We start from the raw sequence: 25,365 nt of genomic DNA, 5'->3' as shown, positions 1-25,365 counted from the left end.
CATGAATGGAACTTCCGGCGAGGCGTTGGGCATGGTGGGCCCAGGAGCGCCGAGTCACCGCCAGACGCCTCCCAGACATTAGCGCTCACGTCCTCTCCGCGGCCACGGTGCCGCGAGCCCCGGGAGCCAGTGTGCAGGCCTGGGGCGGACAAGCAGAGAAGCCAAGGCAGATGCCCGTTTCCTGGCATCAAACCCCACAAAGGCCACTTCACACGTTTTAAGAAGCAACTGCTCCAAGATAGGAATAACAAACATTTATTCAGAAATGGGTCATACAGTCATCCCCTTCCCTTCCCTCCTCCTGGACAAGAGATGGACAGCTCATGAGGGCGGGCGGTGGAGGATGACGCTTGGCCCTGTTTCCCAAGATGACAACCTGTGAGCAGGGGAGGCAGCAGCCCTTCCTGCCTCAATGTACCGTACGGTCACCCAGGGCCACGAGGTCCCGAGGCCAGGCGGTGTCAGCCGAGCTCAGGGGAACTGTGCTAACCAGAGCCGCATGGCCTGGGAGTCTCAGGCGAGGCCCTGGCACATTTCCACCGGCACCCTCAGCAGAGTCCAAGCAGAAATCGGACCGCTGCCAGTGCCGGAGAAACCCAGGCCTACTGCTTCTGGGTGTTCTCGTGGGCCAGGAAGGGTCGGGTGGGAGGAATGTCTTCCAGCTGCTAAGAATTAGGTCTGTACCCACTGACGGGGGCAGGGGAAAGAGCAGCCATCTTTGAGGAACCAGGAAGTGGAGCGCGGCCAGGAAGCCTTCCTGGACCTCCCTGGCCTGGGCGCCTCAGGGCTGGAGGGCTGAAACAGGGGTCAGACGCTGGCTCCTTGCTGCCTGACGGATTTCTAGCTGCGGGAACCCCAACCTCCCCAGTGTGCCTTGCTGGGCCGGCACCAGGTGAGTCCTGAGAGGCTCTGAGCGCGTGGCTACGCTTTGCTCTTCGGCCTGCTCCCCAGCTCCCTCCAGCTCTGCCCGAGTCCCTCTATGATCCCCACAAACCAGCAGGGTGCTGCCGAATGACAGCAGGAGCAACATCACCTGGGCTTTACACTGTTCTAGAAACAACTGAGGCAAGAGACAGGAGCAAGCTAACAACTCTCATTTAAATAATCCCCCAAAGCCATGATGTTGAAAAAGAGGCGGAGCTCTGGATAGGCCCAGCTAGCTTTTGCACCCAAACTGGGGTGTATGAGGGCTACACTGGATGAGAACTGTGAGGCCAACACGCAAGGTCCCCCAGCAGGCTAAGAGGACACAGGGAGGACACAGGCACAGTGCAGGATCTCACTCTGGGCTGCTCCAGACAGCCCTGGCCTCCACTCCCGGAGCCTGGTGCAGTCTTCCTGGCAGGGCCTGGAGCCCCTCGTGCTAGGACAGGAGGCCTGTGCCCGGATCCCCACCCATAAGGTAGTGGTGGGCTCATGGCTCCCATCAGGACGGCGGAGTTCCCACGCACAGCTCTGCAATGCTAAGTAACAAAGGGAAGACACTGTCCCTCAACACCTCCTGCCCGCAAGCCAGTGGGGCTCGCACCAACGGGGTAAGAAATCTGCCTGGGGCTGAAGGGAGGGGAGGAACACCCAGAGAAACTCAAGCCTACCTTAGTGATGATGTGGAAGGGAGGAAACGCACTACAGGACATGTTAACATACAGGAGGGCGCAGGTGAACACAGCGTGGAATGGCCGGTCCCATCCAGTGAGGAAGCTCCACCCCTGGCGGCCTGCCCCGCTCGGGGGGCTGCAGTCCAACGGCCCCTTGGTCACGAGCTTTGCCTGGGGAGACAGGGCCACCCTCCTCTGCCTCACCCCCCTGCTCAGAGTTTGATTTTGAACTCTGTGGGCTGTGTGGTGGCCGAGGCTCCGGAGGACTTGAAGAGCGCCTTCAGGATGGTGTCCGGGTCCACTTCCGCTGCGGGGCTGGAGGAGGCAGCGTTCACCCTGCGGGGCAGCTCAGGGTCCCTTTTCACTGAGGGGCTGTCACTCAGTCGCCTGTGGGGAGCACAGAGTTAGGGCCTTCGTCAGTTTCTCCTGCGATGGGGAGGGCCGTCACTGAGTGTCTGTACGAGCAGGTTCCCGGCACAGATGGCCCTGGTCTCACTCCATCTCCCAGCCAGCATGTCACTTTCCTTATTTACTGCTGAGAAAACCGAGAGGCGGCTGCCGGGGCCTGGGTTAAGTGCAGGAAGCACTGCGTGCCCCTCCTCGCTGTAACACACTCTAGCCTATCGCACAACCCGAGACGCCTGAAGGGAAGAAATCCATTTACTCAGGTTAGCCCAGTGATTCCCAAACTTACTAGGTCACAAAACCCTAAGGCACGTTTTTAGAACGTAACTTTACACTTGGAACACGGTTTAAGAAACTTGTCCAAACCACGTAATTCACTGCCTAGGGTTCAGAGTCCGGCCTTTTCTATCTCAGTCTGGTTCAGGGCTGCCCACACGATCCCACCCACCCTGGCGGTGCAGCCTCCTCTTTGGAAACGCCGTCCTGCCATCGACAGTACATGCATCTCATCAACAGTCCTCAGTGTGGGTCAGGCGTGTGTGCTCCGGTGGCCAACGAAGTAACGGACCGCACCGCGCACTGTCCCGTCAGTGCCGTCATCCAGAGGATGCACACGCGTGCAAAGCAGGACACGAGGGACCTGCTCTCCACTTCCCTCCCAGAGTCTCAGCTACAAGGGGGGAACAAGGTCAGGATGCCACCCCTCAGTGTCCACCGGGGAAATGGAGACATAAACCATGCTGACTCAAAGCTGCACCAAGACAGGAGAGGGAATGGAATGGAAGACGGAGGCAGGCGCGAGACAGGCGTCTGTCCTCCATCAGGAGGAGACGGTGAGCAGTGCGTGAGCAGAGCGGCGCTGCACCCCAGCCCGGCCTTTGGGACTTACAGCAGGATGGGCTGGTCTGACGTGATGACGTTCCCGTTCATGTGAAGGTTGCACTTCATTGGCTGCCCTGCAGAACCAAAGAAAGAAAAGGCTCTGCTCTGGGGTCTCAGCCCCCCTCACCAAGGACAGGGCTGCCAGACACCAAGGAGCTCCCAGGAGCCGCCCTCAGCAAGCATGGCGGGCGCCAGGAAGCCAAGTGGCAACACATTCTGCTTCTCAGCCAGTGGGAGAGCAGCGAGAGAGAAACGGCGGCGTGCCCGCCCACTGTGAAGCCAGCAGTAGGGGCAGCTACAGGCAGAGCTGAGCGAGGAGAGGCTGCCACGGTCAGACTCTCCACGAAGGAGGCCAGGATGAGGGGTGTCCGCTGCGGCCGCTGCCCACCGTACCGTCCAGACACCGGTTGTTGTATTTCTTGTATGCGGTGATGGCATCGTCCTTCTTCACAAAGACCACCTCTGCGACCCCAGGATGGACCAGCCGAGCCCGCTTGAGGGCTCCACACACACAGAAAAGCTCCTGTAAAGAACAAGAGGGGATGGGGTCAGGAGGTCATTTCTGACGGCCTGTAGCTCGCACCCTCGACACAGGACTGGCTGAGGGGCAAGTTGTACTAGCAGGGAGAGGTCGCTCTGGGTGTCCGTGCCACCTCCTCAAGAGGGTCACTGTCACAGCCTTTCTCCCAGAGCTGTCCGGGAGAGAGAAGGCGGGCTCAACACCAACAGCTAATATGTCACCTGAGAGTCTGTGCGAACAGGACTCCGGGGTTCTACCCAGGACGACCACAGTCCTGGTGTGGCCAGAGATCTCCCAGAGCAGTCTGGGAGAGAGCAGGTGGGCTCAACACCAACAGCTAATATGTCACCTGAGAGTCTGTGCGAACAGGACTCCGGGGTTCTACCCAGGACGACCACAGTCCTGGTGTGGCCGGAGATCTCCCAGAGCAGTCTGGGAGAGAGCAGGCGGGCTCAACACCAACAGCTAATATGTCACCTGAGAGTCTGTGCGAACAGGACTCCGGGGTTCTACCCAGGACGACCACAGTCCTGGTGTGGCCGGAGATCTCCCAGGACACGGAAGCTGACGCCGAGACGAACGACAGAGGCCGACCAGCACTCAGCTCGCCTCTTCATCTGCCTGTCCCGGCTGTCATCGGGACCAATGCGGCTTCCGCAAGGTCCCTCAACAACTTGTTTTTAACAAAAGGAAACACGTTTACATCAAAACTGAAACGTCAGGTGTGAGCCCAATTTTCCTGTTGTTCCTTTACTGTTGCCTGTTTGGGCAGAACAGGAGGCAGAGCGCGTGCTCCTGGCACGTTCCTGAGTGGGGATGCTTCCAGGCGCTTAGTTTCTCACCATTAAGCATTTTCCAAGACCCTGCATGCCACGTGCCTGGCCAGTACTTCTGTAATGGAACGTGTTTAATTTCTATCATTTGTCGAGCATCAGGCAAGCAGGCGAGCTCTCCCTTCCCGCATGGGCTGTTCACCGCACCGCCAGAGCAGGAGAGTCCAGGCAGCTCGAGAGCCAACTTCCCGGTGAAGACCACTGACCAGCGTGGTGCGCAGCAGGGGCCGTTCCAGAGCCGGACAGCCAGCTCAGGGACAGTCCTTGTGTGATCTCATAGTTCAGAGGGCGCCTGCATGGCTACACGAGTGGTTCTGGGGGGTGTCTGCATGCAAACGAGCTTTGAAAGGAAGCTTTCGTTCACCAGGCACCTGCCAGCTTCTGCTCGTGTCTGCAACGGCAGGACAGGCAAGACAGAAGGGCAATTCAAAGGGGTCAACCGGCAGGTCCTACCCAACCCTTCTCACTCCTTTTACATGATGGTGTCATCAAGGAAAACCCCCAGAGAGGCAGGAAGTTCCAGAGTCTCAAGAGAGGCATCAAGCACTAGGTGCTGCCCAGCAGAACTGAAGGGGCCCACTGAGGACCCACCAGAGCACAGACGTCTCCTGCCCCGGACACCCCGCCAGGAAACCGGCCCTGGCTTGGACACTGCACAGGAGAGTGACCAGAGCCAGCCTGGCTGCTTCCAAGAACTGGGTCAACAGTCCAGCTTCTGGCGAACACCTGCCTTCCTTCTGGGGGGCGGGACTGTCACAGGCAAGGCAGAGTCACTGGGGACAGGCCCCAGCGGAAGCCCCGATCACTGCGTCCTCAGTGAGCGCCCGCCCCACCCCAGTGTCATCACTGGCTGCTGGGGGAGCACGCGGGTCCTGCGCAGCTGCGCCGAGGACGCGGAAGCTTGCGCCTGGTCTTCCCCAGCAACACCCAGTCTTGCTCTTGCTGAGTGACAAGTCTCAGCTCTGATACAACTACGTGCCGAGTCCTGGGAATCCCAGCAAATCCTGAAACCTGGGGGAGGCCCCGGGACCTCTGCCCTAAAACTGATGGGAGACTGGACACTGGCAGGCCGTGGTACTTACGACAATGTCCTCCTCGGTGACTCGGGGGTGCAGGTTGTTGACAGTCATCTTGGTGCCTTCCAAAGGGCTAAGCACAGGCTGCCACACAGACAACAGGGTCAGCAGAAGCCAGAGAGCAGGCGGCCTCTCACACAGCAGCACTCACTCCAGGCACGTGACCAGGAAGGCCCGGACTGTGCCCCAAGACCCCGGCACCCCTCACACGCCCACCACCCTGTGCTAAAGAGCGCAGGCCCCTCTGGGCTCTGGATCTCTGGCTGGCATGCTCCTCTGGCTTCCAGACCCCACACTCCCATGGCGCTTCCCCCTCCCCCTCCCCAGGGGTTTCAGCAGGAGGAAGCGCTCTCGCCTGGGCTTGGACACTGCACAGGAGAGTGACCAGAGCCAGCCTGGCTGCTTCCAAGAACTGGGTCAACAGTCCAGCTTCTGGCGAACACCTGCCTTCCTTCTGGGGGGCGGGACTGTCACAGGCAGAGTCACTGGGGACTGGCCCCAGCGGAAGCTGTGGTGACAGAGCCGGCACGCGCCTCCCTGCTGGCCCCGCTAGCCTGCAAGCTCTTTTAGGGCAGGGCCCCAGGTCTTGGCTGTGTATCTTCAGAACGGGAGGACCCTGGGCTCACACAGGCTCTCAGGTGGGATGGCCACCTCCAGCTCACCTCAGCGGGCGGCGGCTCCTTGGGGGGCTCCTCCTTGTTCACCAGCGTGCGGGACACGTTGGTCAAGGCTTTGGTTCGCACAGAGGCAGGGAGAGCAGGGGCAGTGTATGCGTCATTCTGCACCACTTTGGTGAGAGGGAGGGGCTTGGACACCGAGAACTTGGAACTGCTCAGCCCAGGCTAGACAAACAGGCAGAAAGGAACATCAGAGGCTGGAGATCCCGACTCCTGGGAAGCAGCCCAGGGCTACCAACCAGCTGAACGCATGGCCCTCGGGTGCCTCCCAGCTCCCCGTGTCCATCAGCGTCTGGAGCAAAAAGGGCTGTCCACTGCCATGACCTCCCACGGGCAGGCACGCCGGAAGTGCTGAAGCTCTGGCCGCTCCTACACAGCCCCAGCCATGAAACGCACCAGGAGCCACAGACTCATCCCCACCACTTACGTTCTAAAAGCCCTAAAGTTCAGGACCGGTCAGAAAGACCACAAACTGGGGGCCCAGTTCACTCTGAAGAGAAGACGCCCGTGCGGCAGGGCAGAGCTGGAAGGCACTGACGCAGGCAGACGCAACTGGCATCCTGGTCAGCTCACCCAGCGCCTCCACAGCTCAGGAAGCTCCCTTCCCACGCTGCAGTCCACGCCCCTCGCGTCCTCTGAGCCTCAAGAACCAGGACCCAGCAACCAGACTGCTCGGGCTCAACTCCTGTGTCCACTGCTTAGGAGGCCAGGGTTTATCTATTTATTTGAAAGGCAGAGTTACACAGGAGTAGGCAGGAAGAGAGGGAGAGAGGGAGAGAGGGAGAGAGGGAGGGAGGGAGGGAGGGAGGGAGGGAGGGAGAGAGGGAGAGAGGGAGAGAGGGAGAGAGGGAGAGAGGGAGGTCTTCCATCCACCTGTTCACTCCCCAGATGGCTGAAGCAGGGTCAATTCAAAGCCAGGAGCCTGGAGCTTATTCTGGGTCTCCCACACAGGTGCAGGGGCCCAAGGACTTGGGCCATTTTCTGCTGCTTTCCCAGGATCATTAGCAAGGAACTGGACTGGAAGTGGAATAGCTGGGACTTGAATATGGGATGCTGGCACTACAGGCCAGGGCTTTAACCTGCTGCACCACAGTGCCAGTCCCCTACCCACAACCCTTTAAGAGCCGAATCAGTAACCAGGAGACTGGTCACCACACACAGGGCAGTCTGCTCCTGAAGGCAAACAGTGGAGGTACCCGTCTCGAGAAGCTGGCCGGTCAGCCTGGTGGTCTCCCGGAGCCCCCGTGCTGCGCTTCTCCACTGCAGAACGATGACCAGCACCAGGCCTGGCCAGCTTGCCCTGCATGCAGGCACACCTGCTCAAGCCCACAGGTCAGGGGACATTGATCCTAACAAACTAACAAAGGCCTAGGGGATCCAGCCTGCACCTGCCATGGAGGGTCAGGGAGCAGGCAGCACGCCTGCCAGAGAAAGGAACTGACACTGCTTCTCGTGGCAAGACTCCCTGCTCCGGCTTGAGTGTGCCCTCCCAAACTCACACTGACATTCACGCTGCTGGGACAGTATTAAGTGGGACCTTGGGGCTGGTGCTGTGGTGTAGTAAGCTAAGCCTCTGTCCGTGGTGCTAGCATCCAATATGGGTACCAGACTGAGTCCTGGCTGCTCCATTTCCGATCCAGACTGGCCCTGCTCCGGCCATTGTGGCTGTTCGTGGAGTAAATCAGCAGACAGAAGACCTTTCTCTGTTTCTCTCTCTGTAACTGCCTCTCAAGCAAATACCAACACACACACACACACACACACACACGACATGTCAGAGGTGACTGCCCGCACGAATGGACTCAGGTGTCACCGTGGAGTGGGCCTGTTATCAGGGGGTGAATTCATAACGAGGTGTGGAGTTTGACCCTACTTCCCTGCTGCACATGTGCCTGCCTGCCGTCCACCGCAGGGATTTGCCAAGAAGGTCCCCACCACACACCACCCTCAATCTTGCACTTCCTTATCTCCAGAAACCCAGGCCCGGTCCACTCCTTGTTTATCACTCACTGCCTCTGGTGTTCCGGTACGGCAGCAGGAAACAGACTAAGACGCTCATTTTCTTTGAAGTGTAACACAGCAACTGGGAGCTGCAGCTCTAGGGCCCTGAGCAAACCACTGCACATCAGCCTTGACATTTCTAGCACCATGGTGTGGCCTCGTGCTGCCTCTGAAGATCTACGGCCCCAGTGAAGAAATATTTCTTCACCCAAGGTCCTTCTCTCGTCTGTTTCAAATTAATAAAAATAAGATGGAAAACAGGGAGAAGGCCACTTGGCAGAGCAGCTAAGACTGCACCCCACCCATGGCAGAGTGTCTGTGTTCCACTCCAGTTTCCCACGGATGTGCACCCTGGGAGGCCGCAGGTGACGGCTCCCATAGCTGGGTCCCTGCCACCCACGTGGAGACCCAGGATTGAATTCCAGGCTCCCAGCACTGGCCTGGCCTAGCCTGGGCTGTTGCAGGCATTTGGGGAGTAATCCAGTGAATGGGAGATCTCACTCTCAAATATTGAAAATGAATACATTTTTAAAAAGAAAGGCCCTGCTCCCCACAAGCTCTCCTACCCACTGACCCCAGGCACACGAGGGAAGAAAAGGTGAGAGCCGTACCGCGTGGTGTAGAAAGCTGCCCGAGGCTGCAAACTTCATCTGCTTGGCAGGCAGCGGAGCCAGAGCGTCCTCGTCTTCGTCCAGGTCATACAAGTTCTACGAACAAAGACACAGAAGCTAGTGCGGCACGCAAGCCCTCCAGAGACCTCTGGAGTAAGCACAGCAGGGAGGTGACTGCTGGAGTGAGCAAGGGGTCAAGGGAGAAGCAGACACAGGGACAGAGGTGCCTGGAGAGACAGTTCTGAGGCTTGGGCGCAGGTCCTGACCCCCCAAGCACAGGAGCCAGCGAAAAGCACCAGGTCCATCAGAAGCACCTTCGCACGAGGAGCAACACCCATCAAAGATTCCTGACGTCTGCTTACCGTCACACGTCCCTTCACAATGAGGAAAATGTTTCAAGAAAAGTATAGTTAAGTAATTCTGTCACTGGGTGAGCACCACAAACCTAGCCCGCTCTACAGCATGGCTGTAAGACAAATGCTATCGCCAGTGTGGGCTGTCACTGACCGGAATGCTATTACGCACCACGTGCCTGTCTGTCCTGTGGCATGCGAAGCTCATCTCAGGTAATCTGGTCTACAGAAGTAAATCCAAACTCTATAAAGAACTTAATCCACAAAGACATTCACAGCAGGACTTCTAATAGTGAAACGACAGCACAGTGTGTCTTAAATAAGCTGAATGTCAACTCAATAACTCGGTTACTAAAAATGTTTAACAAGCCGGCGCCGCGGCTCAATAGGCTAATCCTCCACCTTGCGGCGCCGGCACACCGGGTTCTAGTCCCGGTCGGAGCACCGATCCTGTCCTGGTTGCCCCTCTTCCAGGCCAGCTCTCTGCTGTGGCCCGGGAGTGCAATGGAGGATGGCCCAAGTGCTTGGGCCCTGCACCCGCATGGGAGACCAGGAGAAACACCTGGCTCCTGGCTTCAGACCAGTGCGGTGCGCCGGCCGCAGCAGCCATTGGAGGGTAAACCAACGGAAAAGGAAGACCTTTCTTTCTGTCTCTCTCTCTCACTGTCCACTCTACCTGTCAAAAAATTTAAAAAAAAAAAAAATGTTTAACAATAGATATGGAAACGTCACAGAAACATGGCTGAGTTACAGAGTGAAAACATAAAATTAGCATAAAATTGGCTAAGAATATAACTACAACCTAAAAAACGACGCGATACAGCAGCCTAAAGTGCCATTCGTGATGCCAGCATCCAGGATTCAAGTCAGCTCCATTGCTTCCAATCTTGTTTCCTACTGTTGCACCCAGGAGAGTGGATGATGGCCCAAGCACTTTGGATCTTGCCACCATGTGGGAGACTTGGATGGAGCTCCTGGCTCTGGCGTGGCTCAATCTTGGCTGTTGCAGCCATTTGGGGAGTGGACCAGCAGATGGGGGATTGCTGATTGACTGATCTCTCTCTGTCTCTCCCTCTTTTTTTTTTTTTTTTTTTTTTAAAGATTTATTTATTTTACTTGAAAGTCAGTTACACAGAGAGGGAAGGAGAGACACAGAGAGAGAGAGGTCTTCCATCCACTGGTTCACTCCCTAATTGGTGGCGATGGCTGGAGCTTTGGTGATCCAAAGCCAGGAGCCAGGAGCTTCTTCTGGGTCTCCCACACAGGTGCAGGGGCCCAAGCACTTGAGCCATCTTCTACTGCTTTCCCAGGCCATAGCAGAGAGCTAGATTGGAAGTGGAGCAGTCACGACTTGAACCGGTGCCCATACAAGATGCCGGCACCACAGGCGGCAGTGTAACCTGCTATGCCACAGCACCGGCCCCTCTGTAACTCTTTCTAACTAAATAAATTTTTATATAAAAAAAAAAGTCTTCTTGGGGCCAGTGTTGTGGCACAGCATGTTAAGCCTCAGCCTACAATGCTAACATCCCATATGAACGCCAGCTGTAGTTCCAGCTGTTCCATATACACTCCAGCTACGCACTGTGGGAGATAGTGGACAATGGCTTAAGTCCTTGGGTCCCTCCCACCCACAAGGAAGAGCTGGATGGAATTCCAGGCTCCTGGCTTCAGCCTGGCCCATCCCCAGCCATTGCAGCCATTTAGAGGAGTGAACCAGCAGAGAGAAAATTTCTGTTAAACCCTTTCTTTCTGTAACTCTACCTTTCAAATAAATAAAAATAAACTTTAATTTAAAGAGTTTCCTCTTAAAACTCACAGATTACACAGTCAAATGTGCTCTCCTCTGGCTTGGACAGAATGTCCCCCAAAGTCTTATGATAATGGAACAAAAAGGGTGATGGAATCCAATCATGGTAGCTGCAGTGGGGCTCCGGGCAGGGCCTGGAGTGGACCATTTACAGAAGGACAGACACACAGGCTCCCTTTGCTGGGTGTGAGTGCTCTGTGCTGCCCCAGCACTCTGGCAGCAGGAATGTCCACCAGAGGCCAAACAGAAGGCTCTCGCCTGATCCTGGACTGTGACCCTCCACAGCAGAAGCCAGAGAGCTCCTCCCTTCACAGGTAACTTGCCTCAGGGTACCAGTTCTAGTGACAAAGAGCTGTACTACATATGCCTTCTCCAACACTTTCAACTGGGAACCGCAGGCCAGGCCTCATCAAAACAGACACACACACACACATACACACTCTAAGTTCATACCCACACAGCAGGCACACGCACACACACTCACTCACTCATTCTACCTGTTTGGCCTGGTGGTTATTGACAACGTTGATTCTCATTCCAGCAGGATGAGCGTGAAGTGGCACCATGGCCTTCTGCTGTGGAACCTAGAAACACCCAGTGGTCACAATTCATCCCTTGGGGTCCACATGTGTCCTCTGAGGAGGGAGCCCTGGATGTTCATGCGGCAGGCCTCCGGTGAACCGCACTGGAGTGCCCCAGCCCTCAGAGCAGGACACCGTCCCAGACCACACGGCGATGCACGTCGGGCTTAGGGAACCTGGCTCAGTCAGTCTGCTGCCACTGCTGCTGTCCCCATGATCAAAGCAACCGTGCACATTAAACTACAGTTTCTCCTCTGTGCAGGGTGATGGCTGGAGGGCAGCAGACGCAGCTGGATCCCTACCCTGGTCCTCCCACGGACCAGCTGGGCGACCTGGATACGAATTTCCCATCTCCGAGACTCAGATTCTTTATACAACCGTGGTGAGGAGTAAGATGGATGCTAAGCGCCTGCCACGTGGCACACATTCACCAGAGGTGTCCCCGCTCACTTAGGAAAACCACTGCGTTTCCCCAGCGCGCCCCTTTCTCTGACACAGACTGAGATGACGCCTCGTGCTCCTCAGTTACCCAGTGAGCATGCACAGAGCGCCTTTGTGAGCAGCAACAGCTACCAGCACCTGGGAGAACGGCACGTCGCCCAAACACACCTGCCCAAATCTACCTGTGCTGTTGGCTTTCTGGGGAACTGTGCCAATGACCACAGCCTACCTGGATGGTTTTGGTGAGCTTCAGGGCAGGGGTCACCGTCCCGATGGGCGGGCTCATGAAGGCTGCAGGGGAACTCCTCTTCAAGCTGATCTTCTCCCGGGCGTCAGCCACCTGCCGGGGCTTCTGGGCCACGGAGCTCTGCTGCTTGCGGGAGTTGAGCATCTCTCTGGCATCCTGCACTTTCCCTTTGATCCGAAACCTGGCATCTTTCTGCAGGAGCTTTTCCCGGGCATCCTTGACTCCCAGCTTGAGCCGAGCATCTGCGAGCCCAATCTTCTGCCGGGCATCAAACCTCTGCTGGAAGGTGGCTGTGCGAGCTGCCGGGCTGACGAGGCTCTGCTGGATCCCAACTCGCGATCGCACACCTCCAGCTCCCGGCCTGGCACTGAGCCTGCAAATACAGATCGCCAATCTAAGTGGGTCTGGAGATCAACAGTAGCCCGTGGGAGGAGGACGGTGGTGACTCTGGGAAAAGAAGGTCCTGGAGAAACCAGAAAGCAGCTCCGCGCCTGTGTCCCACGGAACAATTAAGCTACATAAAGACCTCTTTCCTGGTCTCACGGCTATTACCTTTGCATCCGGCTTCCTGCTAATGCACCCTGGAGTCAGCACAGAATGGTTCCAGTGCTTGAAGACTGGGATGGAGTTACGGGGTCCTGGCCTCAGCCTGGCTATCAGCAGCAGTGATTCTCCCTGGACTGGGCCCCCTTAATCTTTGTGGTCCTCGGCCAGGAAAACCATTGGTAGTAGTGGGGTTATGCTTTGTGGTGACTCCAGAAACCTGAAGTTACATTTAGGGACCCTGGATGGGAACAGAGGGAACACGACCTCCTTAATAAAGGACCCCTCCTGCCCCAGGACCAACTGGCAGGTAAAGTGTCCCCAGTGACTTTTAAAAAATGCTTGAAATTCTCTTCTATTTGCCAATGATGCCCATCAAAGAGAAGAAACAGGCTGCTGGTTCAGACCAAGAGCTGCTAGGAAGCTCCCCAGATGCAACTGCTCACTCATCACTGACTCTGAAACCACAGATTTGGGGCCAGGCAGTCAAGTGACCACCAGGAACACAGCAGGGTATAGGGCTCCAGGCACCCCAAATTCAGGGGTACACAGATAGCCAAGTCACCCCACACCCCTCCTCCAGGAGAGGGAGGCACAGCCTCTGCAATCCGTGCCAAGTGGACTCCCAGAGGGCCATGGGAAAGCTTTCAGTGGCCCCGAGTGTCACCAGTGCTCCAGGAGGACCGAGTGCAGGTAAGCCCAGCACAGCCCACAGAGGGCAGTTTGTCTGTTCACGCAGCCCTGGAGGGCAGCTGAGGAGGCACCAGCTTTCCCCACAGCTGGCCCTCGGACACATCCCTTTACTGCTCCCCCTCACTTGGCACAGCCTCCCTGCTGCCCTGGTTCCTGGTCGTAGGCCCCCTCCCTAGATGGAGCAGTCGAAGCACTCGCCGTGCTGCACCACACTGATCTGTTGTAGGCCGACGTCTCCCACAGAACACGAGATTCTTGGGGGTGCACCCTGCACCCCTTGCCTGTATCACACCTCCATCACAGGAATGTTAAGGGTTCAACAAGCTTTTGCAGCCCTGAGCTCCTGTCAGGCTCTCAATCTCGGAGGCCAGCTGCCAACCATCTCCATCTCACCCAGACACAGGCCCAGCACCGAGCCCCAGGGGAAGGGAAGGACGGGAGAAACAAAGGGCCACCCAGCAGTCAGTCCTCCCTGACTGATCTGTGCCCTGCCAGGGGCCTGGCCTCCACGTACCCCTCTGCCGAGAGGGAGCCGGCCTGGCTATGGTACTCAAAGGATGCACGAAGGTCTCACTGGCTCCCAGCCTCCCCCTCCTGCAGGAGCCCCTAGGAGGGAAGCTGTTCTCTGACGGACAGAGCATTACAAGTGGAGCCCAGCTGGATCCGCAATGACAATGCTGGAAGACGCCCACCACAACAGAGTCAGACACATCCCATTCCAAGCCCAGTCTCTTCCCAAAGATTTCCTATCTTCTTTTATCTTCTTCAACTGTTACCTTCTCCCATCAATCACCAGGGCACCTCTCACTACCAGATGGCTCCTGATAATTATAACCAAAGGCACAGGGACCATGTTACCATCATAATACCATGAACTGGGAAAATCAAGACCCCGTAGCATCAATTTTACTTTGAAGAAGTTATCCAACTTTTTAAAAAAAGATTTATTTAGGGGCCAGCGCTGTGGCATAATGAGTAAAGCTGGCACCTGAAGCATCAGCATCCCATATGGATGCCGGTGAGAGTCCCAGCTGCTCCACTTCCAATCCAGCTCCCTGCTGGTGTGCCTGGCAAGACAGTGGAAGATGGCTCAAGTGCTTGGCCCCTGCACCCAGAAGAAGCTCCTGGCACCTGACCTCAGATTGGTCCAGCTCTGGCCGTTGCAGCCATTTGGGGAGTGAACCAGTGGACAGAACGTCTCTAGATCTCACTTTGTAACTCTTTTTTTTTTTTTTTTTTTTTGACAGGCAGAGTGGATAGTGAGAGAGAGAGACAGAGAGAAAGGTCTTCCTTTTTGCCGTTGGTTCACCCTCCAATGGCTGCTGCGGCCGGTGCATCGCTGATCTGAAGCCAGGAGTCAGGTGCTTCTCCTGGTCTCCCATGTGGGTGCAGGGCCCAAGCACTTGGGCCATCCTCCACTGCCTTCCCAGGCCATAGCAGAGAGCTGGCCTGGAAGAGGGGCAACCGGGATAGAATCCAGTGCCCCAACCAGGACTAGAACCCGGTGTGCCGGCGCCGCAAGGTGGAGGATTAGCCTGTTAAGCCACGGCGCCGGCCTGTAACTCTCTTTCAGATGGATAAATAAGAGAGAGTGAGAGGCAGAGAGAGACAGCTTCCATCCACTAGTTCACTCTCCAAATGGCCACAATAGCCAGGTCTGGGCCAGGCTGAGCTAGGAGCCAGGAACTCCATCCTGGTCCCCACATGACTGGCAGGGGCCCGAGCACTTGAGCCATCGGCTGCTGCTTTCCAGGAGCTTTATCAGGGAGCTGGATCAGAAGTGGAGCAGCCTGGGGCTGGCGCTGCGGTGTAGTGGGTAAAGCTGCCTCCTGCAGTGCCAGCGCCCCATATGGGCACCGGTCTGATTCCCGGCTGCTCTACTTCTGATCCAGTTCTCTGCTATGGCCTGGGAAAGCAGTAGAAGATGGCCCAAGTGCTTGGGCCCCTGCACCTGCGTGGGAGACCTGGAATAAGCTCCTGGCTTCAGATCAACACAGCTCCGGCCTTTGCTGCCAACTGGGGAGTGAACCAGCAGATGGAAGACCTCTCTCTGCTTCTCCTTCTCTCTCTGTGTAACCCTGTCAAATAAATAAATAAATCTTTAAAAAAAAAAAAAAAAAGTCAGCCGGTGCTGTGGCTCAACAGGCTAATCCTCCGCCTTGCGGTGCCGGCACACCGGGTTCTAGTCCCAGTCGGGGCGCTGGATTCTGTCCTGGTTGCCCCTCTTCCAGGCCAGCTCTCTGCTGTGGCCCGGGAGTGCAGTGGAGGATGGCCCAAGTGCTTGGGCCCTGCACCCCATGGGAGACCAGGAGAAGCACCTGGCTCCTGCCTTCGGATCAGCGCGGTGCAAAAGGAAGACCTTTCTCTCTCTCTGTCCACTCTTCCTGTCCAAAAAAAAAAAAAGTGGAGCACCCGAGACACAAACTGGTCCCCATATGGGATGCCAGCCCTGCAGGCATGCTACAACACCAGCCTGAAGTCACCCAGTATCACCAATCACTCAAGCAACAAAACATTACTGCCAAGAAAGAAAAGCAGAAAAAAGGGAAAATTAATGGAAACAATTATTTCAAACAAGGAAATCAACACCGAGATTCCTGAAAACAAGTGCCATAGTCCCGAACAGGGAAGGAATGGAGAAGGGGACAGATGCAAGTTTTCTGGAGCTCGCATTCTGTAGGGAAAACCCTTCATACGGAGTGGGCGCTCAGCGCCGTGGGTACAACGCCTGCAGCCCATATCAAAGTCCTGGGTGCACTTTCTGGCCCTGGCTCCTCACGCTGGCTTCCGGCTAACGCCGACTTTGGGAAGCAGAGTGCAGAGGGGAGGGGATCAGGTGGCGGCAGCCTCCACTTACTCAGTACTCCTCAACAGCTTTCCCTCTCTGACAGTCAGTAACGGCCGTCTCACGTGCTGTGTTCTGAGACTCCCCAGGAACAACATCCCAGCGGCCCCGTAAGAGACGAGAGGCTGTGAAGGTGATGAAAGGCTCTATAGTGAGTATGGATCCAGGGAGACCTCACTACAGCATGGCAGAGTTTGACATACACCTTTAAATCTCACAAGCCTGTGAACGAGGTCACTTTCCACATTTTATAAATGAGGAGAGATTTAAGGAGATTAACTATCTCAAGATCACAGAGTTAATAATGGTGAAAACTGGGTTTAAAGTTCACTGTATCTAGTGAAAGTACCAATAAATTAAGCATGAGTCAAAAGACCAGGGCAGGTGTCGCGGCACAGCAGGTTGAGCTAACGCTTGCCACACAGGAATCCCATATGGGAGCGCTCTTCTACCAAGATCGCTTCCTGCTAATGCGGTCAAAACGGCCCAAGTATGTGGGACCCTGCCACTCCTCTGGGAGATCAGGATGGAGTTCCTGTTTCCTGGCTTCAGCCTGGCCCAGACCCAGCCGTTGTGGCCCTCTGGGGTGAACCATAGGATGGAAGATCCTCTAGCTCTTCCTCCATTTCTCTGTTGATCTGCCTTTCAAATAATCTTTACAAAGAAGTAAAGACCAGGGTGGGTGTTGCGGTACAATGGGTTGAACGCCTGCTTGAGTGCCTGGGTCCCACACGAAGGCCTGGGATCAAGTCCCCCCTCAGCTGTGCTTGGGAGGCAGTGGACGACAGCCACCCAAGGGAGACCCAGACGGCATTCCTGACTCCTGGTTTTGGCCTTGCCCAGTCCTGGCCATGCAGGCATCTGGGGAGTGAACCAGCAGACAGACGATCCATCCCCCCCCGCCCCTTCCTCCCTCTGTTGCTCTGCTTCAAATAAAGAACGTAGTGAATTTAAGGGGAAAGGGAAGACTGAGAAGAAAAAAAAGGAACACTTCAACATGACAAATGTCAGTGCTCTCTCACGAGGAAGACCAGTAAAGCACTGTCCAGAGCCACGACACCGCACACCACAGCGTCCGGGTGTCAGCCCAGCCCCTGACTTCGCTTCCTGCGAATGCAGACGCTGGGAGGCAGCAGTGACCGTCCAAGGGAGAGGATCTCGCCACCCACGCCGCTTTGTTTCCTGCAGGCATAGAAGTCAACAGCAAACTGGAGCATTCACTATCTAATAACTGGAACTCGGAAGAATTAAGGAAAGGAAAACAAAAACAAAAGAAATACTCTCTATTACTAATGTCTGGTATTTTGGTTCCAGTACATGACTAAACCCTTCAAAAAAACAAAAAAAACAAAGCACACTGTGGGTGAGTCCTGTCCTCACAAGACTGCAGCCTCCCAGAATGCACTCACAACAGAGGACAGCAGGCACGCTCACACGGGGCCACCGTCACAACCCTGAATGGTGGGGACGTCACGGAGGCCCCGTGCGGGCACTTTAACCTCGACACGCATTGCTCAACGACAGATCTGTTGAGACTTGCGAGCTATGCTGTTAGCTGACTGCAGCCTTGCGCAAATACAACAGCCTGTACAGCCAGACAGCCGGGCCTCGTTAGGCCGTGTGGCACTAAGGGACCACTGTGGCACACGCAGCGATTGTTGACGGGAATGTCCTCCGTCAGCAAACAGCAGCATTTAAAGCTCGCTGGGGAGAGGGAACAGCATCCGCGGCAGCAGGAGCGGCCCGGGTGGGAGCGGCCCTTTAATGGGATGCATTCCATCTCCCTGCCCACACCACTCTTTCAATTCCTTTCCTGAACAGCTTAGGGGCCTTCAGTGTGGAGGCTTTTATTTATTTGTTTATTTTTGACAGGTAGAGTTAGACAGAGAGAGAGAGAGACAGAGACAGAGAGAAAGGTCTTCCTTTCTGTTGGTTCACCCCCCAAATGGCTGCTACAGCCGGCGCACTGCGCCAATCCGAAGCCAGGAGCCAGGTGCTTTTCCTGGTCTCCCATGCGGGTGCAGGGCCCAAGCACCTGGGCCATCCTCCACTGCCTTCCCGGGCCACAGCAGAGAGCTGGACTGGAAGAGGAGCAACCGGGACAGAATCTGGTGCCCCAACCAGGACTAGAACCTGGGGTGCCGGCGCCGCAGGCGGAGGTTTAGCCTAGTGAGCCGTGGTGAGGCTTTTTTATAATCAGGGCTCCCTCCCGCACGAGGAGACAGCTTTTCATCCCAGCAGGCAGCAGTGCTGCTTACAGGGCAGGCGTTAGTCATCAGGACTTTTCCAACAAACACTCCTGCTGGGGTGGATCTCTAAAACAGAGTCAGCCCCAAGAACTGCTGAGGGCTCCCCAGTTCAACCCCCCCGGCGGGGGGAGCCTGTGATCCAACCCCAACTTCTGCCTGCAGCCTCACCTCCCATCAACGTTCCAAATCACATTCTGTGCTTTTTGTCTTCTGTACGTGTTTGGGAGGGGGCTGGATTTTGAGTAAGTCTGTTTTTAAAAATGTACATAGGGGCTGGTGTTGTGGCGCAGTGGATAAAGCCACTGCCTGTGACTCCGGCATCCTGTACCAGTACCAGTTTGAGTTCTGGCTGCTCTACTTCCCATCCATTAGCTCCCTGCTAATGTGCCTGGAACAGCAGTGGAAGATGCCCAAGTGCTTGGAACTCTGCATCTACATGGGAGACTCAGATGAAGCTCCTGGCTCCTGGCTTTGGGCTGGCCCAGCCCTGGCCGCTGTGGCCATTTAAGGAGTCAGTCAGTGAATGGGAGCTCATTCTCTAACTCTGCTTTTCAAACAAATAAAATCTTTTAAAAAGTATCTATGGGGGTGCCAGTTCATGTCCCAGCTGCTCCACGTCTGATCCAGCTCTCTGCTAAGGCCTAGGGAAGCAGCAGAAGATGGCCCAGGTCCTTGGGCTCCCGCACCTGTGTGGGAGACCCAGAAGAAGCTCCTGGCTCCTGGCTTCGGATCAGTGCAGTTCCCACCACTGCAGCCAATCGGGGAGTGAACTAATGGATGGAAGACCTGTCTCTCTCTGCCTCTCCTTCTCTCTGTGTATAACTCTTTCAAATAAATAAATAAATCTTATTAAAAAAAAAAAAAGTATCTATGAGACCAGCGCTGTGCTGTAGCAGGTAAGGCTACTGCCCGGGCGCCAACTCGAGTCACAGCTGCCCCACTTCTGATCTGGTTCTCTGCTGTGGCCCGGGAAAGCAGAAGATGGGCCAAGTCTTTGGGCCCCTGCACTCACATGGGAGACGTGGAGGAAGCTCCTGGCTCTTGGCTTCGGATCAGCACGGCTCTGGCCATTGTGGCCATCTGGGGAGTGAACCAGTGGATGGAAGACCTCACTCTGCCTCTCAAATAATTTTTTTTTAAGTATCTGAAAAGCACAGAGACACAAACAAAAATGAATCTTCAACTCACTGGTTCACTCCCCAAATACCCACCACAGCCAGGGTTGAGCCAGGCCAAAGGCAGGAACTCCGTGCCACTGGGTGACAGGAACAACCACGTGAGCCATCACCTGCTGCCTGCTGGGTGCAACACACTAGTGGGAAGCTGGATTAGAGGAGTGGTACAGGAAGCAGGCATCCCCAGGCGGCAGCTGAATGCTGTGCGACAAGCCTGCCCCAGCTCAGTCCACGATGTCGCAGCGCAACTCTGCTTCCAGCTCCTCTCAGGCAAAGGCTCCACCGGACCCCGAGTCCCTACACCCTGGCTGGAACCTGGCTATATGTGTGATCAGGGATCAGGGAGTGCGTGTAAGATCTAAGATCTGGCTCTGTGGACGGCAAGGTCGCCCGGCTCAGGACAGATGCCTGTCCAAAGGACTCAGACCAAGGAAGGGGGGCCTAGACCACTCTGAAGCAGACCATAACCCACGCGGCTCTGCGGGTCCACACGTGCCTGTTACGGTCACTTTACAGGGAGACCACGTGGCTCAGACTGCTACGGGGGAACTCTGAACTAGGTGCTCTGGACACTATCCCCTTACCCGAGTTTCACTTCAAAACCTAATTCTTCTCCAAGTTACATAACAACTCATTTCCTCCTTTTTGTATGTAGGCCTACATTTCCATAATTTTATTTCAACAAGGAAAACAAGCACTGCCCACGAGGAGCAGAGCCCCAGCCTGGCCTGAGGGCGCACAGTCCACCCCCGTGGCTGCGAGCACTCCCAGACGGGACGCCTGGCCCAGAGCCGCGCATCGGCAGCACCCTCCTCCCTGCATGGCAGCAGCCAGCCGGCCACACGCTGGGGCTCACCTCAACAAACCACGGAGGGCCCCGCCCTGGCTGAGGTGATCACAACACTTGAACTCTCAAGGCAGAAACCAACAGGGGCGGCGAGGGCTGCGGGCGGCTGGTGCTCAGAGCTGAGCTGCCTGGGGTCTCTTGCCAGGCGGGGGCAAGAACAGCATCTCTCCAAACCACCCCGCCCGTTCGCTTGCCACTCATCACGAATCCTCTGACGATGGAGGGCCAGGTGTTATCAAACAGTGGTACAGACCTTTCCCGCCTTGAAGAACAAGAAACAGATGGCTGCCACGTGCGGCCTCGGGGCCCCAGGCAGAAAGGGACCAGACAGGGCGAGAGGCTGCTCGCTGCCACCGCCCGCCGCTCGCTGGTCCAGCTCTCGCCCAGCCACGGGCTCTTCCTGGGACAGCCACACTAGGTCAAAACCAAAGTTCGGGGCCGGTGCTGTGCTCAGCGGGTTAACGCCCCAGCATCCCATCTGGGCGCTGGTTCAAGTCCTGGCTGCTCCACTTCCGATCCAGCTCCTGGCTTAATGAGCCTGGGAAAGCAGAGAACGGCCCAAGTGCTTGAGCCCCTGCACCCATGTGGAGACCCGGAGGAAGCTCCTGCTTCAGATCAGCCCCGCTCTGCCGGCTGCGGCCATTTGGGGAGTGAACCAGCGGATGGAAGACCTGTCTACCTCTCTCTGTAACTCTTTCAAATAAATAAATCTTTAAAAAAAGTGACATTCTCATTAAAAAAAAAAAAAAAAGTCCCCAGTGAGTTCCTCAATGTAAGATGCACGTTAGACACTGCATTTCCTCCTACTCTGACATCCCATCACCTCCCCCCTTCTGGCTGTAAATGTTTGTTTATTTGAGATGCAGCCATTTGAAAGGCAGAGTGACAGAGAGGCAGATACAGAGACAGACTGACTGACAGGGTGTGAAGAGAGATCGTCCATCTGTCGGTTCACTCCCAATGGCCGCAACAGCCAGAGCTGCGCCAATCCGGAGCCAGGAGCCTCCTCCAGGTCTCCCACGCGGGTGCAGGGCCCCAAGGACTTGGGCCATCTTCTACTGCTCTCCCAGGCCACAGCAGAGGAGCAGCCAGGACTTAACCGCCGGCCCCTCCCTTACCCGGATAGAAGCCCTGGAGCTAGTTTCTGGCTGTGCAAATCAAACAACAGAGGTTCCTGGAAGACTTGTCTTCCACTGGGTGTCCTCCCTCCACACCTGCCCCAACCCAGTGCTCACCAACAGCAAACACTGCAGGCCCTCAGCCGCCAGGGGTCTCTGGTTGTCCCACCCCACAGTGCTCGAACGGCTGCCTGCCACGCCCCCCCCCCCCCCACACACACCAGAGCGGGGTCCCAGGGGCGGCTCCCATCCTGGTCCAGCTCCTTGCTAGTGACCTGGGAAAGCAGCGCAGTGGGTTAATGCCCTGGCCTGAAGCGCCGGCACCCCATACGGGCACTGGTTAGAGTCCCGGCTGCACCTCTTCCGATCCAGCTCTCTTTGTGGCCTAGGTAAAATAGTGGAAGACGACCCAAGTCCGTGGGCCCCTGCACCCGCCTGGGAGACCTGGAGGAGGTTCCTGGCTCTGGATCGGCGCAGCTCTGGCCATTGCGGCCATCTGGGGAGTGAACCAGCGGACGAAGACCTCTCTCTCCCTCTCTCTGTAACTCTGTCTTTCAGATAGATGAAATACATCTTTAAAAAAAAAATATATCTTAGCGAAAACCCCAGCCTTTAGCAATGACGACGACAAAAGCTAAGTCCGCTGAGCACCAACTATCTGTCCGGCTCCTCTCAAATCCCTTAAGCCATCAGCTCACCCAGAACGACCAGGCCTAAGGAGGCAAAGGGCCGGGACGTGGGTGTCCGACGACCCGCTTCACGACGTCCGCAAAGCGCGCGCAGGAGGACCCGTGCCGGCCGCAGGTGTCCGTGCGCTGCCCACCGCCCGGCTCTGGCCATCTCGCCGGCGGGGACGGCGCTGCCCGCCGGTGTGGACCCCGGGGCGGACGTGACAGCCCTGCCCGCCGGTGTGGACCCCGGGGGGCGGCGCTGCCCGCCGGTGTGGACCCCGGGGCGGGCATGACGGCCCTGCCCGCCGGTGTGGACCCCGGGGGGACGGGGCTGCCCGCCGGTGTGGACCCTGGGGGGCGGCCCTGCCCGCCGGTGTGGACCCCGGGGCGGACGTGACAGCTCTGCTCTCCGGTGTGGGACCCTGGGGGGCGGCCCTGCCCGCCGGTGTGGACCCCGGGGCGGGCGTGACGGCCCTGCCCGCCGGTGTGGACCCCGGGGGGCGGCGCTGCCCGCCGGTGTGGACCCCGGGGCGGGCGTGACGGCCCCAGGAGCTGCTCCTGGTTCCGCCACGCGACAGGCGACCCAGCGAACAGAGATCAGAGACGGCGGACACACCCCTGCCCTTCCGCTCCCCCCCAGCCCGCCAGGAGGCGCCCGGCGCAGGGCACAGACCCGACCCGGGACCCCCGGCGGGGGAGCTCGTTCCGGAGGGGCCCCGCGTTCCGCCGCCGCCCCCGGCCTCGACTTCCTCCTCCGCACGACGGGGGCACGGGCGGCGGGCCCAGCGTGGCCGAGGGGGCGCCCGGCGAAGTTCCCACGCTCGCGGCGCGGCTCCCCCGCGAAACTTCACTCCACTCGAGGCTAGGCGCCGCCGCGGCCGCCCGGAGCCCCGGGCCCGGTCCTGACCCCTCCGACCTGCCCCGGCCCCCGGCCCCGACCCCTCCGGCCCGCCCGGCCGCCCGGCCCCTCAGGCCCCTCCGGCCTGCCCGACCCCTCCGGCCCGCCCGGCCCCCGGCCCCGACCCTTCAGGCCTGCCCGGCCCCCGACCCCGGCCCCGGCCCCTCCGGCCTGCCCGACCCCTCCGGCCTGCCCGGCCCCCGGCCCCCGACCCTTCAGGCCTGCCCGGCCCCCGGCCCCGGCCCCGACCCCTCAGGCCCGCCCGGCCCGCCCGGCCCCCGGCCCCGGCCCCTCAGGCCTGCCCGGCCCCCGACCCCGGCCCCCGGCCCCGACCCCTCCGGCCCGCCCGGCCCCCGGCCCCGACCCTTCAGGCCTGCCCGGCCCCCGACCCCGGCCCCGGCCCCTCCGGCCTGCCCGGCCCGCCCGGTCCCCGGCCCCGACCCCTCAGGCCTGCCCGGCCCCCGACCCCGGCCCCTCAGGCCTGCCCGGCCCGCCCGGCCCGCCCGGGCCCCCGGCCCCGACCCCTCAGGCCTGCCCGGCCCCCCGACCCCCGACCCCTCAGGCCCGCCCGGCCCGCCCGGCCCGCCCGGCCCCCGGCCCCGACCCCTCAGGCCCGCCCGGCCCGCCCGGCCCGCCCGGCCCCCGGCCCCGACCCCTCAGGCCTGCCCGGCCCACCCGGCCCCGGCCCCGACCCCTCAGGCCCGCCCGGCCCCCGACCCCGGCCCCCGGCCCCCGGCCCCGACCCCTCAGGCCTGCCCGGCCCCCGACCCCGGCCCCTCAGGCCTGCCCGGCCCGCCCGGCCCCGGCCCCGACCCCTCAGGCCTGCCCGGCCCCTCCGGCCTGCCCGACCCCTCCTGCCCGGCCCGCCGGGCCCCCGGCCCCGACCCCTCAGGCCTGCCCGGCCCCCGACCCCGGCCCCGGCCCCGACCCCTCCGGCCTGCCCGGCCTGCCCGGCCCGCCCGAGCCCCGGCCCCCGGTTAGGGGCGGGCGAGCCCGGGCCCGCGGCGGCGACGCCGGCCTGGCCAATGAGGAGCGCGGCAGCCGCAGGGGGCGGCGCACGGGCCTCGGCGTCGCCGCCCGGGCCGCTCCCTCCGTCGCCCCAAGCGCCGCTAGGCCGCGGGCCCTGAGCCCCGAAGGAGGAAGGGCCGCTCACCGCCCCTTTGTGGCCGTCCCGCGCTTCCGGATGAGCTCGTCCAGCGAAATGTCCGCCATCTTGCGCCGTCCAGACAGCGGACAGCAGCCCGGGCTCCCTCAGCCCCGGAGCCCGCCCCTCCGGCCGCGACAGACTCCAGCGCTGCTTCCGGCGTCCGGCCGACCAAGTCTCGCGACAGCTCAAGCCTGGCAGGGACCGGAAGGGGCGTAGCGCTGCCCGTGAGCCTTCGCGACGCCCGCTGCTCATCTGCATACGGGGGCGTCGGAGCACTAATGATCTATTTTTTCGCCTTGGCGAGCAAATATCAAGGAAGCTGGCATGGAGAATTAACTAATAAGTAGGACAAACTCCAGGGGAACGGAGCTGTCCGTTTAGCGATCAATGCAGGGACTCACCGTAGCGTTAATGAGAATAGACTTTATTACCTAGGAAGTAATTAGTGCGTCTCTTTATGCCTTAAACTTATGAGTAAGGAAAATAACGATTCGGGGTGACGCCCGAATCCTCACTGCTAATGTGAGACGAATTTTTGAGCGGGTAAAGGTCGCCCCTAAGGTGACCCGCCTACTTTGCGGGATGCCTGGGTGTCGCGATCTGCCCGTCCCCTTAGCGCCCTAAAAACAGACGATGTTGGGGTTCGGGGTGCAGGTTCCGCGGCTTGGGTTTTCCGTGGCGGCGGCCGTGGCCACGCCCACAGGCGGGCGCTGGGCGCAGTGGAGGGTCCGCCCCGCTCCGCCGCCGAGAGCCGGTCCGAGGTCCACTTGGGGGTATTAAGTTGTTTACTGGGAAAGGGGCAGCGGCTGCCCCGTGCTCGGGCCCCGCGCACGCAGGCGACCCCGCGGCGGCTCCCGGTCCAGCAGACCCAGCCCCGGCCACTGGGGCGTGGCCAGCGGGTAAAGACCCCCTCCCCGCCCTCTGCGCACAGGAGCAGGAGTGCTTGGGCGTGCGCTGTGGCCGCCTCCCAGCTATCACACGGCTCAGAGCAACCCGGGATGGCGGGCACGCGTGGGCTCAGGGTGGCCGGCAGGTGCACGCGGGGGCTCAGGGCGCTCCACCAGCGTCCCGGACATTCCTGGGCTGAGTCCGGGCCGACACAGGACGTTGCTCCCGGGTGTGAGCAGCGGGAACTTCCAGCGGG

General features: G+C 58.8%; 1 protein-coding gene and 1 non-coding gene across 5 annotated transcripts; one reads left to right on the top strand and one right to left on the bottom strand.

Moving 5' to 3' along the window:
• Nucleotides 1–233: 233 nt before the first annotated feature.
• Nucleotides 234–24,384, bottom strand: POLDIP3 (DNA polymerase delta interacting protein 3). 4 transcript variants are annotated; one of them, XM_062202743.1, is made up of 10 exons: nucleotides 24,228–24,313; nucleotides 12,588–12,819; nucleotides 12,018–12,408; nucleotides 11,264–11,350; nucleotides 8,604–8,699; nucleotides 5,977–6,156; nucleotides 5,321–5,398; nucleotides 3,279–3,408; nucleotides 2,893–2,959; nucleotides 234–1,985 (listed from the first exon to the last, which is right to left on the bottom strand). In XM_062202743.1, exons 2-10 carry the CDS (start codon nucleotides 12,593–12,595, stop codon nucleotides 1,811–1,813), a joined length of 1,212 nt encoding a protein of 403 aa, XP_062058727.1. In that variant the 5' UTR covers nucleotides 12,596–12,819; nucleotides 24,228–24,313; the 3' UTR covers nucleotides 234–1,810. The 4 variants fall into 4 exon arrangements, with proteins under 4 accessions (XP_062058727.1, XP_062058726.1, XP_062058725.1 ...); XM_062202742.1 differs by lacking the exon at nucleotides 12,588–12,819 and having other exon boundaries at nucleotides 24,228–24,383; XM_062202741.1 differs by lacking the exons at nucleotides 12,588–12,819; nucleotides 24,228–24,313 and adding an exon at nucleotides 19,378–19,512.
• A 294-nt stretch (nucleotides 24,385–24,678) lies between these two features.
• Nucleotides 24,679–24,828, top strand: LOC133769314 (U12 minor spliceosomal RNA). Its single transcript, XR_009867186.1, has one exon. It is a non-coding gene; the product is annotated as a U12 minor spliceosomal RNA (small nuclear RNA).
• The last annotated feature ends 537 nt before the right edge of the window (nucleotides 24,829–25,365 follow it).

The sequence above is a fragment of the Lepus europaeus genome, chromosome 10 (genome assembly GCF_033115175.1).
Source record: "Lepus europaeus isolate LE1 chromosome 10, mLepTim1.pri, whole genome shotgun sequence".
In the NCBI taxonomy this organism is placed as follows: Eukaryota; Metazoa; Chordata; class Mammalia; order Lagomorpha; family Leporidae; genus Lepus; species Lepus europaeus.
Note: the sequence above shows the minus strand (reverse complement) of the source record. Positions and strands in the feature narration are given on the sequence as shown.

What these genes read in the sequence shown, in the direction of transcription:
- POLDIP3 (XM_062202741.1), bottom strand. Translation starts at nt 19,445, where the DNA reads ATGGCCACAATGGCCAGAGCCGTGCTGATCCGAAGCCAAGAGCCAGGA. An exon ending in AGGAGCCGCCGCCCGCTGAG is followed by an intron (nt 5,399 to 5,976) that starts GTGAGCTGGAGG and finishes TCTGTGTGGCAG; the next exon opens with CCTGTGCTTAGCCCTTTGGA. An exon ending in TCACCGAGGAGGACATTGTC is followed by an intron (nt 3,409 to 5,320) that starts GTAAGTACCACG and finishes TGTTCTTTACAG; the next exon opens with GAGCTTTTCTGTGTGTGTGG.